General features: G+C 46.8%; 1 protein-coding gene across 2 annotated transcripts in view; it reads left to right on the top strand.

Moving 5' to 3' along the window:
- The window catches only part of DENND5A (DENN domain containing 5A), an 81,995-nt gene extending 79,238 nt beyond the window's left edge, over nucleotides 1-2,757 (top strand). For both annotated transcript variants that reach the window (XM_084893466.1, XM_084893465.1), the window contains exon 23: nucleotides 1,753-2,757. In XM_084893466.1, coding sequence (XP_084749592.1) covers nucleotides 1,753-1,832 — 80 coding nt within the window. In that variant the 3' untranslated portion in view covers nucleotides 1,833-2,757. The remainder of the gene's footprint in view (nucleotides 1-1,752) is intronic.
- The last annotated feature ends 13,571 nt before the right edge of the window (nucleotides 2,758-16,328 follow it).

Raw genomic sequence — 16,328 nt, 5'->3', positions numbered from 1 at the left:
TGGTGCTGGCGTCCTGGTGTGGTGCAGGGGTGGGGAGGGGCTGATGACCAGGTGGTGCAGGGGTGGGGAGGGGCTGATGACCAGGTGGTGCAGGGGTGGGGAGGGGCTGATGACCAGGTGGTGCAGGGGTGGGGAGGGGCTGATGACCAGGCATTCTTGGGTAGGTGAGGCCTGAGAGGACTTCCTAGAGTCCTGAATTTCCTTTATGTACATGCATGTGGGTGGGAGTGGGGTGAGAGTGTGTGTAGCAGAGGAGGAAAAGCCACATTCAAAAATATATATATTTATTGATTTCAGAGAGGAAGGGAGAGAGAGAGATAGAAATATTAATGTGTGAGAGAATCACTGATCAGTTGGCTGCCTCCTGCACACCCTCCCCCCCCTTTTACTAGGGATCAAGCTCACAGCCCAGGCATGTGCCCTGACAGGGATCGAACTGTGACCTCTTGGCCTATAAGTCAAAGCCCAACCAATGAGCTATACCAGCCAGGCCAAGAGCCACATGTTGATGGAAGGAATAAAACCACCCCACTGGAGAAATTTTAAAAAGTGTATATAGTCATTTCTTCAATAAACATACGAATCTGTTTGTACATAGTCATTCCTTCAATAAACATAGGCCTCGTGATGGCAGGAAGAGAGATGGTGTGAATAGAGCTGAATGAAACATGGCTCCTACCATGTAGAAGTTTACTTGTCCCAATTAAATACAGTACAAGGCAGAAGGTTGTGAGAGCCCAAAAAAGAGATATACGTTTATATTATACGGGATGCTGGAAATACAGAGGAGAAAGATCAGAGAAGGCTTCAGGGAGGAGGCGCTAAGGACCTAGGACAGAGGATCCTTCCCTATTAGGATAGAGTGGTTTAACCAGGGGACTGGAATGATACTAATCTGTATCATGGATGCTGTGCATAAGGTTGGGCAAGATTGTTAGTGGCTAGTCCAGTAGGTCAGGTGAGAGCATGAAGCCCTAATAAACCTAAGGCAATAGTTTGTTCAGGCACAAAGGGAGGGAGTTCATGTGGTGGTAAAAAACAGACTCTGGAACCAGATTCACATCCCACGTCAGCCACTTACTAACCGTGTGATTTTGGAGAAGCTACTTAACCTCTGTGCTCCTCAATTTCTTCTATAAAGTGGGGATTATAATAGCACTATTGGCATTATATCATACTAGAGGGTCGATGCACAAAATTCATGCAAGAGTAGGCCTTTGCAGCCCCAGCTTCGTCCGGATGGTCGTTCTGCTGTTGGGCCATTCGGTCAATTTGCATGTTATGCTTTTATTATTATAGATCATGGGGTTGCAATGATGGTTAGATATCTTATAACAGTGCTTGGTACATGCTAAGCTCTATGTGGATGTTAGCTCTCGGTATTACTCCTGGTGGTGGTAGCTGTGGGGAGGAAGGATCGACTGGCTGTTGGTTAGAGACTTGGCTGTTGAGATGGATGAAGCTGCTGACTGGACTTGGTGGGGTTATCTAGAGAGGAACAGGCCTGGTGGCACATGTCAGGGTTGATTTGGGTCAGGTTGGGTTGGTGTCCGGGGGCAGGGCAGCCCTCAGTAGGAGCCTTTTACTGCTGTGTAAGGCCTCTTTCCCAAGCCCTGTTAGAGGAAAAAGGGGCTGTGGGGAACTAGTCACTTCTCCAGCTTCGGACTTTGTTCAAGGCTTCCCCGTGGCCTTGCACTAACCATCTCCCTTTCTTTTCCTTCTGACTCACCTGGACTGATCCTGCCCTGCCAGAGATCACCTCCTACACCACTGGATTGCCCTGCTGGCCGACTGCCCCATCACCGCACACATGTATGAGGATGTGGCGCTGATCAAAGACCACACACTTGTCAATTCCTTGATCCGTGTGCTGCAGACCTTGCAGGAGTTCAATATCACGCTGGAGACGTCCCTGGTCAAGGGCATCGACATCTGACCTCTCAGCACCAGCTAGCAACAGGACTGCTGAGAAGGACTCACCCTGCAGCTCCAAGGACTTAAGGAGCCGTGCAGGAGACGGAGAGGAGATGTACACTCACTGTAAAAAGAGAACTAGAGGATTTTTGGAATAAATAATCTATTTTAGAGTTTATTTGCTGATTTGCTTTTTACACACTTTCATGTGAAAGAGCGATAGGGAGAGGGAGACGAGGTTGGCGCCGCTTATTTTGAAGCGGGTGCCCTCCCTCGCGCGGCCGCTGGGAGCGGCGGCCTCCCTGGCTGAGGCTGGCACCGCGTGCAGGGCAGCTCGCCTCCGTGCCCTGCTGCGCCCGTGAGGCCATTCCACATCGTTTTTAACCAATGTTTTCTATATTAACATTATATGGATATTTGGCTTCCCTGGGCCACACACAGGTGTGCGGAGTGGAAGCCCGAAGCTCCAATCAAAGGATTTTTAGTAGTGCCTCTTCAAGCACTGACAAGTCAGTCCACATCTTTTCTTTTCTTTTTTCGTCAGTATTATTTGGGAAGAAGACATGCTAAGATGTATCATTATGCAGAAAATCACGTTTCCTCTTGGCACGCAGTTGCGCAGAAGTAAACAAGCATGTTTTAACAGGTTTTCCTTTCCCCCCCATATTATTTATTTAACCCTCCGTTGTGTGTTTTAAGTCCTCCTTTTTTTTTCTTTCTTTTTTTAAGGAAAGAAAAAGCTTGTCACAGTCTAACTGGCTATATTATTGTTAAATTTATGTTGTTTTGCAACTTAGAAACCAGCTACCGTTTGGCCCACTTAATAAAACACCTGAAACAAAACGGCATGGTTCCTGATTTTTATGGGGGTTCGTGGGCGGTGGGCGGTGGAGGGTGCAGTGTGTTCTGTCTGAGGACCCGGCTGCAGCATCGCTTCTCTCCCCGCTCCCTGCTCCCCGCGGGCTAGCTGGCTCAGGGCTGCGGCTGCCCAGGACGCCCTGAGGGGTGGTGCCTCCTGGGGCCTTCCTGCTGCAGCACTTGGAGCTTTCACAGCTGTTAACTCACATGGTTTTTTGAGAGGGATGCACGTGAGTTATTTTTCTGCTCTACAGAGGAGGAGGATAGACGGGGGGTGTGTGTGTGTGTGTGTGTGTGTGTGTGTGTGTGTGTGTGGAGAGACACAGGACGACCTGGTCTAGGTTGCAAAGATCATCACCTGACTGAGACAGGATGGGTCATTTCTTGAAGGGTCGGAAGACCAGGTGTGAGAACATAGGACACTGAGATCCTGTCTACCCTCAGGGAAAAAGCTCTTTCTTGAGACAGGGGCTTCCTTTTCCTGGGATGGCAGGTGTAGCTTTATGAGAGTCGTGAGAACCAGCTCTTCAAGCTGCTTCGTGGAGGCATTGATCAGGTAGAACACCTCACACCAACATCCTCTTATGCTTCCCTGATCTCACTCAGCATGTACTGTTCCCCCTGCCCGGATGCCTCCCCTCGCGCCCACTTCCTGTTCATTGTTCAAGGTGTACTTTAGGAGTCGCCCATCATAAAGAATTCCTTAATTCCTGCTGGGCACCGTTAATCACCCCCTCATTATGCTCCTGTAGTTTCTTAGATTTCCTTCATTTTTCATTGCTGCTTTCATGTTGGGACCACTGTTTAGCCTGAGCACCTGGAAGGCAGAGAGCGCCTCTTGTTCATTTCATCCCTGGTGTCTGACAGGTGAGTGCCCCATAAAGCTTTCCGAAGAGATGACCAAGGGCACTGGAGGCTCCTAGTTCAGCTGCAGTGCAGCATCCTACAGGCAGGGGGCGTTAGTGGGCTGCACAACAGCTGTCTAACTGAAGGACAGTGAGTGGGGTTCTTCAGGTTTTTTGGAAGTGGAGCTTCTGGAGCAGGAAGGGGGATTACATGCCCTTCGCTGGACTCAAACCTGCAACCTTTTAGTCTGAGGGCTGACACTCTAACCCCTGAGAAAACCTGGCCAGGGCAAGTTTCTTTATTGTTTTATTACGCAGGTGTAGATCCTTACACATTATAGTTTTCCTCACTTTTTAAAGACTTGATACAGCTTTTAAGTTTTGTTTAAAGGGTTTCTTCTATAAGCACAGCTTTTTTTTTTTTTTTTTTTTAATAGTTTATCTGTTGAAGAAACTAGACCACTGATCTGTAGTTTTCCAGCCTGGATTTTGCTAATTTTATGCTAGGGTGCAGTTTACTGTGCTCCATCATCTCTGCATTTTCTGCAAATCAGCAGCTAGATCCAGAGAGGTGGTTGTGTGCTCATTTATCAGGAGGCACATCATGTCTGGTGTTACTTTTTTGATGTTCGTAGCCATGGCTGCTCAATGCCTATTTCCTGTAAGTAATTCACTTGGGAGGGGGCAATGCAGCATAGAGATATTCTAACCTATCATTTTGTTTTAATTTATTAGGTGAAGTAATTTTATTAGGAAATGTTGCCCCTCATCTATTTGATCTCTCACAGTTTGTATAGGAAAAGCAGGATAAGTATGTAATTTTATTTATTCAACTTTTAGGATAACGAACTGGATTTGGCTCCCTGATATCCTTAGAAGGTGGTATTTAAAAAAAATATGACGATGAACTCGGGTTTAAATGTAGTTGATGGTTTCATCCCATTGCATTTATTATCATTGTTTTTGTTTGGCTGTTGGGAGCCTCCTTAAGTTGGCTCCTGAGATGACGAGTAGTTGCTTTTGGGTATATCAAGATGCTATAGGCTCCTCTTGTACATGTTCCGTCCTAAACTTGGAATCAGTTATTTTGCTAAGAAACCAGGGGTTTCACGTGTGTTTTACCCATCCCTGATGTATTAAGGCAGCCCTGCCACCTTCTGCTATTCAGGTTTAATGATCTTTGCCAAGATGGTGACTCTTTTTTTGGTCTGCTGGTCCTTAGACACAAGTAGTCCAAATTGTCCTGGTAGCAGGATCCTGGGACAGACAGAACTTACTTCTGTGTTTCCCTGCAAGAAAGTGCCCTTTTGGGGGACCAGCACTTCCAACCCTGCAGAACCTGGAGTTGAAGGACCAGGAAGCACAGTCTCCCTCAGTGGGTCTTTGGAAGTGATTGAACCTGTGGCCATTCCTGCTGCTTGGTTTTGGGACCTATGTTTCAGCGCCACATACAGGTCTCTGATTTCCTGCATTAGATCCCAAAGGATGGCACTCCACTATCCTTGCATATTATTGCCTCAGTTTATCGAAGCCAGTGCTTCCGTTGTGCCTTCGGTAGGCCATTCCAGTGCTCTTTGAGGTTGGCAGTTTCCAAATGGTGTAGTATATAGATAACCAGTAGATCCTAATATCATGGGCCCACTCCTATCTTCCTTTCCTGTGAAATGGACATTCTGGTTGGGAGCCATGCTGGATGGAATTCCATACCTGACGATCAGGTCTGAACTTCTGGGTATTGGTGCTGTCTCAGGTTCTGTGGGCAGAAAAGACTCACCCATTCCCAGCATAGAGCCCTGTCCCTGTGAAGGTGAACTGCTGGCTTTCTCAGGATGGAAAGGACCTGCTATAATTGATTTGCCATCAAGTGGCTGGTCGGTCTCCTCATATCTGGGACTCAGCATTGGTCTCTTTTTGCTGGCAGACGGGACATTCAGAGGCAGCAGTAGCCAGAATAGCCTCCATCTCTGCCACTGTGACCAACTCCTTGCTGTGCCTGGTAAGCCAGTTTCAGGATGGCCAATGTCAGAGTGGCTGAGTCATTTAACCTACTTTGTTCAGTTTTCTTCTATGGTAGATGCTTTGTGGTAGGTAGTAATGTGTGATACAAAAGCCTTTTGTACTTGGTGCCTACTCCTAAAATGACCATCCATATGCCTCTACCCAGACCTTCTTGACCTTGGACTTCCAGACTTTTCCTTTCCAGTCCTCTGACAGGCCAGCTAGACCACTGGCCACTGCCCAGGAATGTGTATGTATTCCCCTGCATATAGCTCTCCTTCCATAACCAGGTGCACCACCTGCCGCTCTGCTCACTTGGGAAGATGTTTCTCTTGCTTTTCCTGGCTTCCTACTGTCTTTCAAGGCAGCTCCTGAACGTAACTGTCAGGCAGCCACTGTCCATTTTCAGCTTCCACCACACACCCAGCTGATCCATTAGCAAACCAAGCTTAGTTACCATTTCCATCTTACAATGAAATACTGCTGGCTGCACCTGGCTTTATGACTTGGCAGGTCTGGCAGAGTCCAGTTTATAACGGGAACTTCTTGATGTACTGTCACTCGATGCTCATAGTCTAGCATTTCATTTATTTTTCTTTTTTTTAAAAAATTGATTTTAAAGAGGGGAAGGGGAAAGAGAGAGAGAAACATCAATGAGAGAGAAACATTGATTGGTTGCCTCCCGCATGCACCCCAACTGGGGATCGAACCCACAACTGGGTATGTGTCCTGATCAGGAATTGAACCCACCACTTTTGGTATATGGGATGACACTTCAACCAGTTGAGCCACAGGGCTAGCGTTTCGTTTAAGCCAGGACCCAGCCACGTGCTAGGGACTATTTCTCAAAAGGTGCAGATGGCATGGCTTTGCTCCAGAAGTCTAAGGGGCCTGCTGTGTGATTCTTTCACTGGGGTTTGCAGTGAGCTCTACGTTGCTTCTTTACTCATCACTGACACTTCCAACACTATGGAGTCCACTGGATCATATGACCCAAATGATAAAATATTTGCTTAGCAGCTTGAATCTCTTGTAGAACCTTCTTCTGCTCCAGGGTAGCAAATCACTGAATCTTCTTAGGGTTTATACCCACTTTCTGGAGCACATATGTCTTACCAAGGTTTTCAATAAATTAGCCACCCCTTGCTTTTCCCACTCACTCACCATGATGTAATGGGTCTGTAAAGCTCTATGGCAGGGGTCTTCAAACTACGGCCCGCGGGCCACATGCGGCCCACAGAGGAGTCTGATCCGGCCCGCCAGGTTTTTTGGGCAGTGAGCGCAGCCGAGGTGTTACAGTAGGAATTAGTAGTTCATATAGTCCGGCCCTCCAGCTCTCTGAGGGACCGTGATCTGGCCCCCACTTTAAAAAGTTTGAGGACCCCTGCTCTATGGGATGTCCAGATGGTCCAGATCTTGAAAAAGAGTTAACGTAGCCTTGGGGAAAACGGTAAATGAATATTATTGTCTGTTCCACATGAGTGTGAACTGTTTCTGATTCTCCTGTTCCATTGGAATGGAAAAGAACGCATATACCAGCTCAGTGGCCATATACCATGTGTCTGAGGTCTGAGTGGTCTGCTCTAGCAATGACAGCACATCTAGCACAACAGTTAGGGCTACTCCTTGGCTAAGCGGTGGTAGCCTATGCTATTCTCCAGGATTCATCTGGCTTTCCAGGGGCCAGACTGGAGAATTAAACGGAGATATAATCCACCATCCCTGTGCCCTTTAGGTCTTCGGTGGCATTAATCTCTCCCAGCCTCCAGCCCCCTCAAGTTGTGATTTTTGAAAAAAATTTAATATCTTGGCTAGGTGGGGGTGAGGAGCAATTTCAGAGACTTCTGCTTGGTTTTCCCCACTGTGATTGCTCAGATCTCCAGGCTGAGGACTCAGTGTTGAGGTTACTCTAATTGCCAGTATATCAATTCCAATGATACACATGGGGATTGGGGAAATGACCAGATGGACAGATCTGTGGACCCAGGGGACTGCAGCTGAGCTTTAGCCAGGACTCTATCTAGCCCCAGGAGTCCTACTTTAACGGGGCGGGGGTCATGACGACACTTTGGGTCTTTGCATGTTAACAGTAGGTCATACCTTTTGCCCTGGAGTCCTTGAAACACCTGGGTATTCCCCTTTCCAGGCGTACAGTCACCTGGTGAGTGGTGGTAGCCATAGGTCATTCCTGGATTCCTAAGGAATCGATGTAGTAAATAGTTGTCATAGATCCCAGGGCCTGGCCTTCCCTTTAGTCGGTGGGCTCTGGATCTAAAGATTGGCGCAGCTCTGGGAGCTGATCCTGCTCTCTGATGAGGCGGCTGCTCCCTGCTACTCAGTTCTGGTTGTGGAAGTTAAGCGGCTCCCGTGTTGGCGATCTGTTCTGCTCCCGGGGACGTTATGTCCTATTGACCATTTTCACAGCTCCCCACTGGTCAAGCACCCTTGTCTGTCCTTCCAACCTTGTAAGGCTTTGAGGTGATTATGGCCGCCTGGCATCTGATGATTAAGTTCTACCAACTTACTTCCTGAGGCCTCTACTGCTTCAGAGCCTCATTATTTCTATGACCATTTCTGAGCTAGCTTGCTTCTCTGTCAGCCCTGGCCTGCTGGAGGTAGTCCACTAGGTCAGCATGGTCCAGTCTTCTGGCTGACACCTAAAAACAATAGTGTTTTTTTAAAATTTATTCTTCTGTTCCTTTTTCCATCAAATATTTATGGAGTCCCAATTATGTGCCAGACACTGTTTTAGGTGTTTAAGAAGCAGTAGGAGTGGTGGTGGAATTAGAGGGAAGGGACAAGATTCTAGTGTTGCTTCAGAGGCAAGACTGTACAGCCTGGTGATGGACTGGATTAGGGATGGGGAAGAAGAGCTGTCAAGGTGTCTCCTAGGCCTTAGCAGACAGTCTACACCTCTGTTCACTGCATGGACTTGCATTTTTAGCCAAGCTGAAACATGTGGTGGCATGTATGTCCACGCTCATAGGCTTACATTCACCTGTGGGACACCCACTGTCTTGAACTTCCTTCACTCATACTGATTCTGAGGAGGTGGGGCAGGCTGGGCACATGAAAATCCTTGGATCTTGAGGTTCCTTCCTTTCCCTGACCCTGCTGTTTCCTCTGGGGTGGGGCAGGCCCTGAACACTTCTGCCCTGGCTGGGGTCATAATGATCTCAACTTCCGAAAGGTTTATTCTAGGGCCTGACCTTTAACTTGAGCTGTTATGGGATTATTTTTTTCCTACACATGTATTTACATAATTGTAAATTCCCTGTTTCTGTCGCACAAGCTGCCCAGTTTTTTATATAAGCTCTATTTTTTCTTAAACACCGACATGAACAATATTTTAGAAATAAAAATTGATAAACTGGCTTGTGTTGACCTATAACTAAATGAAAGACCAAAATGGATCAACAGATAATTGCAAGGTACCACACGTCACAACTTATGTTATTAATAGGCTCTCTGAGCTCATTTAAAAGGGTTAAAACACCTCTAATATCAGTAATCTTGTCTGATGATTTTAATGACTGACCAAAGAGTGTGTGAGTGTGTGTCTTTTGATTGCCGATTATCTTCCCACGGGCTTTAGGCAGTAGTTATCAGTGTTGCCACAAGAATTTAAAAGATGTTATCTGTTGCCTGTTTAGTGTAAATTGGTCCAGGATGATCACTTACCATCATCAGGTGTCAACAATTCTAAGGCAGCAGGAGAAGTTCACCTATACTCTGCAGCCGAAAATGAACTGCAAACAAAGCACACATTGAAAATTAGCATGATTTTAAAAATTGGTTGGGATCTAGACTTCATTTGATTTTAGGTCTCTCAGGTGGTAACAATAAAAACACAATAAAAACCACCTCCACGCTAGTTCTCCTCCTCCTCCTATGGCAATATAGTCAGATGGTTCAATAGCTAAAAGCTATGAGAGATAATCACTGAAACCTCCCTCCCATTCTTTTTTTCAAAAATATTCTTAAATTGATTTCAGAGAGGAAGGGAGGAGGGAGAGAGATAGAAACATCAATGATGAGGAAGAATCATTGATCAGCTGCCTCCTGCACATCCCCAACTGAGGATGGAGCCCACAACCTGGGCCTGTGCCCACAGGAATCGAACTGTGACCTCCTGGTTCATGAATAGATGCTCAATCTTTGAGCCACACTGGCCAGTATCCCTCCCATTCTTGACTTCCATCTATTCTGATTTCCTCTTAATTTCTTATATGTTTTTGTAGAGATTATGCATATAAAAGCAAATACAAATATAGATTCTTGTTTTTATAGGAAAAGTAGCAAAATAAACATGTTATTTTGCACCTTTATTTTCCTTGAAAATTATATTTGGAGATCTTTCCATGTTAGAACATACAGAGCTTCTTTATTTTTTTTTAGCTGTATAATGTTCTATTTTATGGATGTTATATAATTTATATTTCTAGCCCCCTATTGATGGCTACTTGAGTTGTTTCTAATCTTTTGCTGCTACAAATGTTGCTGTGATGAATAGCTTTGTATTATACATGTCATTTGCACATTTTGTGCTAGTCAATCTGTATTAAATATATATTTATTTAATTGAAATACTTTAAGATTGTTTTGTAAAATTTATATCAATATATATTCCCACCACTAATGTTTTAAATGCCTGTTTCCTTAATCTTAACAGAAGAATGCATAATCAAATTTTGGATTTTTTGTTTTATATGTTTAAAAATCATTACATATCTTTTAATTCATGTCCTTTGCTCATTTTCTATTGGATCACTGGTCTTTAATTAACATCATTTTTTTTTCCAGTTTATCATTTGTTCTTTGACTCCATTTATGTTTTTTTTTAACATCAGAGGTTTGGGCTTTTTTTTTTTTTTTTTTTTTATAGTTGAACTCATTAACCTTCTTTGGCAATTTTTATGTTACATATATTTTACCACAATTTTAAAAAATATATATTTTATTGATTTTTTTTTTACAGAAAGGAAGGGAGAGAGAGAGAGAGAGAGAGCTAGAAACGTCAATGAGAGAGAAACATCGACCAGCTGCCTCTTGCACACCCCCTACTGGGGATGTGCCCGCAACCAACGTACATGCCCCTGACCCGAATCCTTTCAGTCCGCAGACCGACACTCTACCACTGAGCCAAACCGGTTTCGGCCACAATTTTAATAAGTAAAAATAAAATATAAATTTAAAAAGGGGATCAATTAAAAAATAAGGACGTGTATTGGCACATATCACCAGAGGTGCTGAGGTGGGGCGTGCCTTCGGGTTGGCGTCTCAGTGTTTCTCTTGGCTTCCCCTCGGCCCCTTCGTATCCTGAAGGCTATTCCTGCTTCTCATTCACCACAATCACATTCCCAGGAGAACAGAGGGCCCCGCCATTCCAGCCTTCCAAACAAAGGGCCCAAGATTCACTTTGATTGGAACATTGTCAAATGCTTATCTCAGAACCAATGACTATTGCCAGGGGGATGGAATGAAAGATACTGTCTGAAGCCAATTCCAAAGCCTGCCTGAAGATTGTGCAGCTTCTTTCCTAGGAACCGGACTGCCTCAGGGAGGGATGGATATCTGTTGGGAAAGAGGAGGGAACAGATAGGGTAAATAACCAAAAAATTTACTACCTCACATCCAGTTCAGACATATTGAAAAACTTTCCCAGGAGATGTGAAAGCCTCCACGGAGAAGAAATTAATGTGTATGTAAGAGCAGATGGGTTTTCCTTCCCGCGTTAGTCCTCAGGATCGGCTAATCTGCAGAGTATTTCACTCATAGCTCATTGTTTTTTTGGAGACATCTCAGCAAACACGTTTGTCCTTGGGTAATCAAGGTGCTGCACTTCATTTATTCAAATAGTTATTGAGACAGATGCCCTATCTTTCAGTCAAGGGGAACAGTGTGTGTAAAAGAAAAAATGTATAAGAGGAAAAGTGACAAGCTCCTCATACAAGTAATTTTATGTTCCTGGAGCAGAGCTTATAAGAGAGAAGCAAGGAAGGTAAAATGGGATTGAATCATAAAGGTCTTTGGCTTGGCAACTCTTTTAAATATATATATATATATATATATATATATATATATATATATATATATATATATATTATTGATTTTTTACAGAGAGGAAGAGAGAGAGATAGAGAGCTAGAAACGTCGATGAGAAAGAAACATCCACCAGCTGCCTCTTGCACACCCCCTACTGGGGATGTGCCCGCAACCCAGGTACATGCCCTTGACCAGAATCGAACCTAGGACCTTTCAGTCCGTAGGCCGACGCTCTACCACTGAGCCAAACCGGTTTCAGCGGCAACTCTTATTTCAATTTATTTATTGAAGTAAAACACTTATGCCCAGTTGGCCACGGTGGCTCAGTGATTGAGTGTTGACCTATGAACCAGGAAGTCACGGTTTGATTCTGGGTCAGGGAACATGCCTAGATTTCAGGCTTGATCCCCAGTAGGAGGCATGCAGTAGGCAGCTGATCAATGATTCTCTCTCATCATTACTGTTTCTATCTCTCCCCTCTCTTTTCCTTTCTGAAATAAATAAAATATCTTAAAAAATACACACACAATAAAGTGCATAAGGTGCATAATTTCCAGCCAACGTCTCAACAAATTTTTATATATGGGCACATCCATATACACCCAGATCTAGTGGAACATTCCCAGCATTCCAAAGGTGCCTGCATGCTCCTTCCCAGTCAATACCCATCCCCAGAGGGAACTACTGTTTTGGATTCTATTGCTATGAATCAGTTCTACCTGCTCTTAAATTCCATAGACGTGGAATTTTACAGTATGTACCCTTTTGTATCTGGTTTCTTTCACTCAGTGTAATGATCATGAAATGCCTCCATGTTGCTTGTTTCAGAGTTTGATCGTTCTCTTGCTCCGTGGTATTCCATTGAAGGACTATTGCACAATTTGTTCATGCGTTCTGTAGTTGGTGGACATGAGGGTTATTTCCAGTTCCGTGCTAATGTGAACACAGCTATTCTGAACATTCTTATACACGTTCTTTGGTGCACTTATGCACTAATTTCTCTGAGGTATATACTTAGAAGTGGATAGGCATGTTTTGCTACAGTAGATACAACCCAACAGTTCTCCAGAGTGGTTATATCAAGGGAGTTTTGACTTTAGCCCAAGGAAGACTGGGAATGGTATGAAATTTACATCTCACTTTGGCAGCCATTGTGGAAGGTGCACAGAAAGGGGGTGAGTGTCCAAGCAGGGAGACCGGCAAGGAACCATGACCAGGGCAACAGACCAGGTGGGGAATGATTCGGCCCTGAGCTCAGGCAGCTGTGTGGAGGAAGAGGATGGTTTTGAGAGATGGTATAAAGGTAGAGTTGATGGGATTGTTTGGATGCGGTGGGGAGAGAGTGAAGTCCAGGATGCTTGCCTGGTCTCTGAGCTGGTGTTGGCAGAATGGAGGTGACTTCTCTCAGAGAGAGAGCATTGAGGAGGAGCGGGTTTGAGGAAGATGAGCTCCCTTTTGAACAGATCTAATCTGAGGGACCTGTGAAGGTGGTAGTAGCCAGTAGGCAATTGGAAGTACAGGACTGAAGCTAAGGGGAGAAATCTAAACTAGGGATTTCTAGTCTGGAATCCCGGGAATGAGTGAACCATGCGGAAGAGTGTGTGAAAAGGGGATTCCCAAGAAGATGATCAAGAAGGCTTTTCCTGCCTGGCCTGTGTGGCTCAGTGGTTGAGCACCAACCTATGAACCAGGAGGTCACAGTTGGATGCCTGGTTAGGGCACATGCCCAGGTTGTGGGCTTGATCTCCAATGTGGGAGACAGTCAATCGATGTTTCTCTCTCATCATTGATGTTTCTGTCTCTCTTCCCTCTCTGAAATCAATAATTTATTTATTTATTTATTTATTTTAAGAAGGCTTTTCCTGAGACATAGGAAGAAAGCCAGGAGCTTGCCTGCTTTGGTAAAAACTCAGGGGAGGGACACTTTCTAAAAGGAGTTTCCAGAGACTGCTGAGGAGTCAGGAAGATGGTCATTGAAAAGTGTCCTATGAACACTGAGCTTAAACTCGTCACTCACAGTCAGGGATTCTCCGTCTCCACAGTCTGGAATCAGAAGTCCACACCATTGAGACGGGGCTGGCTGGCTGGGCTGCCTCTCCCCTCAAGCCTGTTTCACAGCCTCAGTCCAGGGGCAGTGCCTGTGGCCTCTCAAAGTGTGCGGGGACCTCGGCTGGACAATAGAGGGCAGACAGCAGCTAGTGCATGGCCCACAGAGTCCCTCCTGACATCGGAACACTGAGACATTGACGTTTGAACACGAATTTCCCCACGGAAATCCCCAGCTGTGAGCCATAGTGGCTTTAATCTAAGTGTCAGAAAGGTTGCCCGCACTCTGGGAGACCCAGCTGGAAGCACATTTGCTGAAGGTTGGGGCAAACACACCAGAATCCAGAACGTTTTTAAAGATCTGTGCCGGTGGTGAACTTTTCCAGGAAACATAACAAAAACGGACCCTCGTGGGCAAAAAGCACTGGGTCTTCATTTTGTATTCTGACTGAAATATAAACCCGGGAGCCGGGGAAGGGGGAGAACAGCGCACGCCTCATTTCTTTAGAGCACATGTGTCAAACACAAGGCCCGCGGGCCAAATCCAGCCCGCCAGGCCTTGCAATGTGGCCCGCACCGCGCTGTCATCACTGCACTCCGCTGTCAGTTTATGACATTGTCAGTTTATGACTGTTCAGTAAACCATTCGGCCCGCGATTTAGGCTGGATTTTAGATTTTGGCCCCTTCTCTGATTGAGTTCGACACCCCTACTTTAGAGGCACAGGGGCTGGAGGAGGCTCCCGCGGTTTAATAGGCAGCTTTATGTATGTATATGCTCTGACTGGAGCTGAAGAGCGCCACGCCACACAATGGACAGCTTCTGGTTGGATTTTAAAAGAAAATAACTTTGATCATTTCAAAAGCAATGAAGCCTGATGCAGCGCAGAGAAAGAGGGCAGTAATTTATGGCCACCATTGAGGACACAAAGACAAAGGCAGCGGGGACGTTTCGCTAAGTGAAGACTTGCCAATGTGTAAAACCCACCCTTACGCCTGGGAGAAGCCGAGTGTCTCTGCCCGCACCGCACAAAGGGGGCGGGAGGGAGGGGCGGGAGGCAGAACAAGGGGTGCAACCTGCCTGCCTTCCCTGGGGATGGAAAGGTCAGAAAGAAAACAACACACAAAGTTATTTTCTCAGCTTCTCCACCAGGCAGCGGCATTAGCCAGGAAGGCCCGAACAGATAGACCCAGCCTGGGTGCCCTGGGCACGGGAGCGCTGCAGCAGGGGTGGGGTGGCGGAGGATCCTGCGAGGATGGGCCCTAGGAAGATGTTTTTGTGCATGAGCTAGGCGGGGATTTTTTGTGGTTTTTCCTTTTTCATTTATTTGTTTGTTTGTTTGTTTGTTTGTTTTAATATATTTTATTGATTTTTCACAGAGAGGAAGGGAGAGGGATAGATAGCTAGAAACATCGATGAGAGAGAATCATCGATCAGTTGCCTCTTGCACACCCCCCACTGGGGATGTGCCCGCAACCAAGGTACATGCCCTTGACCAGAATCGAACCCGGGACCCTTCAGTCCGCAGGCCGAAGCTCCATCCACTGAGCCAAACCGGTCTCGGCCCTTTTTCTTTTTTTTAATCAAAGGAATGAATAGATAGATATAGACATAAATATAGATACACACAGATGCACATGTATATATGTGTACATTTACAGGAGAAAATGCAATAAATACAGAGATGCTCGGAGAACATAAACATCCCTGAGTATGGTGTTTGCTGCATCTAGGAATGGCTGCTACATTTCTTCCCGGAGTGACGCTGAGCGCGGTGGGATGCAGTCTTTGGTGCCCAGGGAGGTGCGGGAAGGCCTTAGGCAGCGTGTTCCCTTAGAAGGATGTCTTGTGTGGGGGCCGGGTGGTCAGGGGTCAGACCTGACCTTTGTGAGGTCAGGAGGTCACAGATACCACGTGTGCCCCAGGCGAAGTTGGGGCTGAGTCTTGTCCCTGGTGGCTCACCCTTGACTTCTAGCCCCCTTTCCCTTCACCTTTTAGGCTGCCCTGAAGAGAGAGGTCACTGGTTTTCGGGGAAGTGGGCATTTTCTGCTGTGACTCCGGGTTCAGGGGTGCCCCTGAGAGTCTCAGGGGGCCCCACGGGGGGCAGGTGGGCCGCTGCCTTCAGAGTGTGTGCAGTGGGAAATCAGAGGGCAGAGCAGAGAGAGGTGCAGAGGGTGTCTGAGGCGAGCAGAGAACTGGGGGCCCCTCTGCACTGAGCTCTCCTGAGTGGCAGTGTGTGTGCAGTCACCCCATCCATCCACACGTGCCCCAGACCCCAAAGCCCCCTTCCCAGTGGGGAAGCCCTGAAGGGGGCTTTGGGGTCTGGGGACTCTAGGACTCAGAGGTCCGAGGACACTTTCTGGGTGCCCCATGCCGAGCAGCTCAGGTTGGCAGGCTGTCTGTCCTCCCAGGGGGGACCCTGCAGAGGGCACACGGGCAGGGCGGGAGGCTGAGCCTCAGCAGGATGGGAGTGCGGGTTGGGGGGGGCCCCAGATTTGGTCCCGGGCCCGGGGGCGGGAGGGGGCGCGGCCGCCCGCACGGACGGCCACCCCGGCCCCCGAGGCCGCGCCCCCTGCGCCCGGAGCGAGGGGCGGGCGGGGGAGGACCGTGCGAACGAGCCGGG

The sequence above is a fragment of the Pipistrellus hanaki genome (assembly GCF_964339955.1).
Source record: "Pipistrellus hanaki genome assembly, chromosome: 9".
NCBI lineage: Eukaryota > Metazoa > Chordata > Mammalia > Chiroptera > Vespertilionidae > Pipistrellus > Pipistrellus hanaki.
This window is presented reverse-complemented; position numbering and strand designations above follow the sequence as displayed.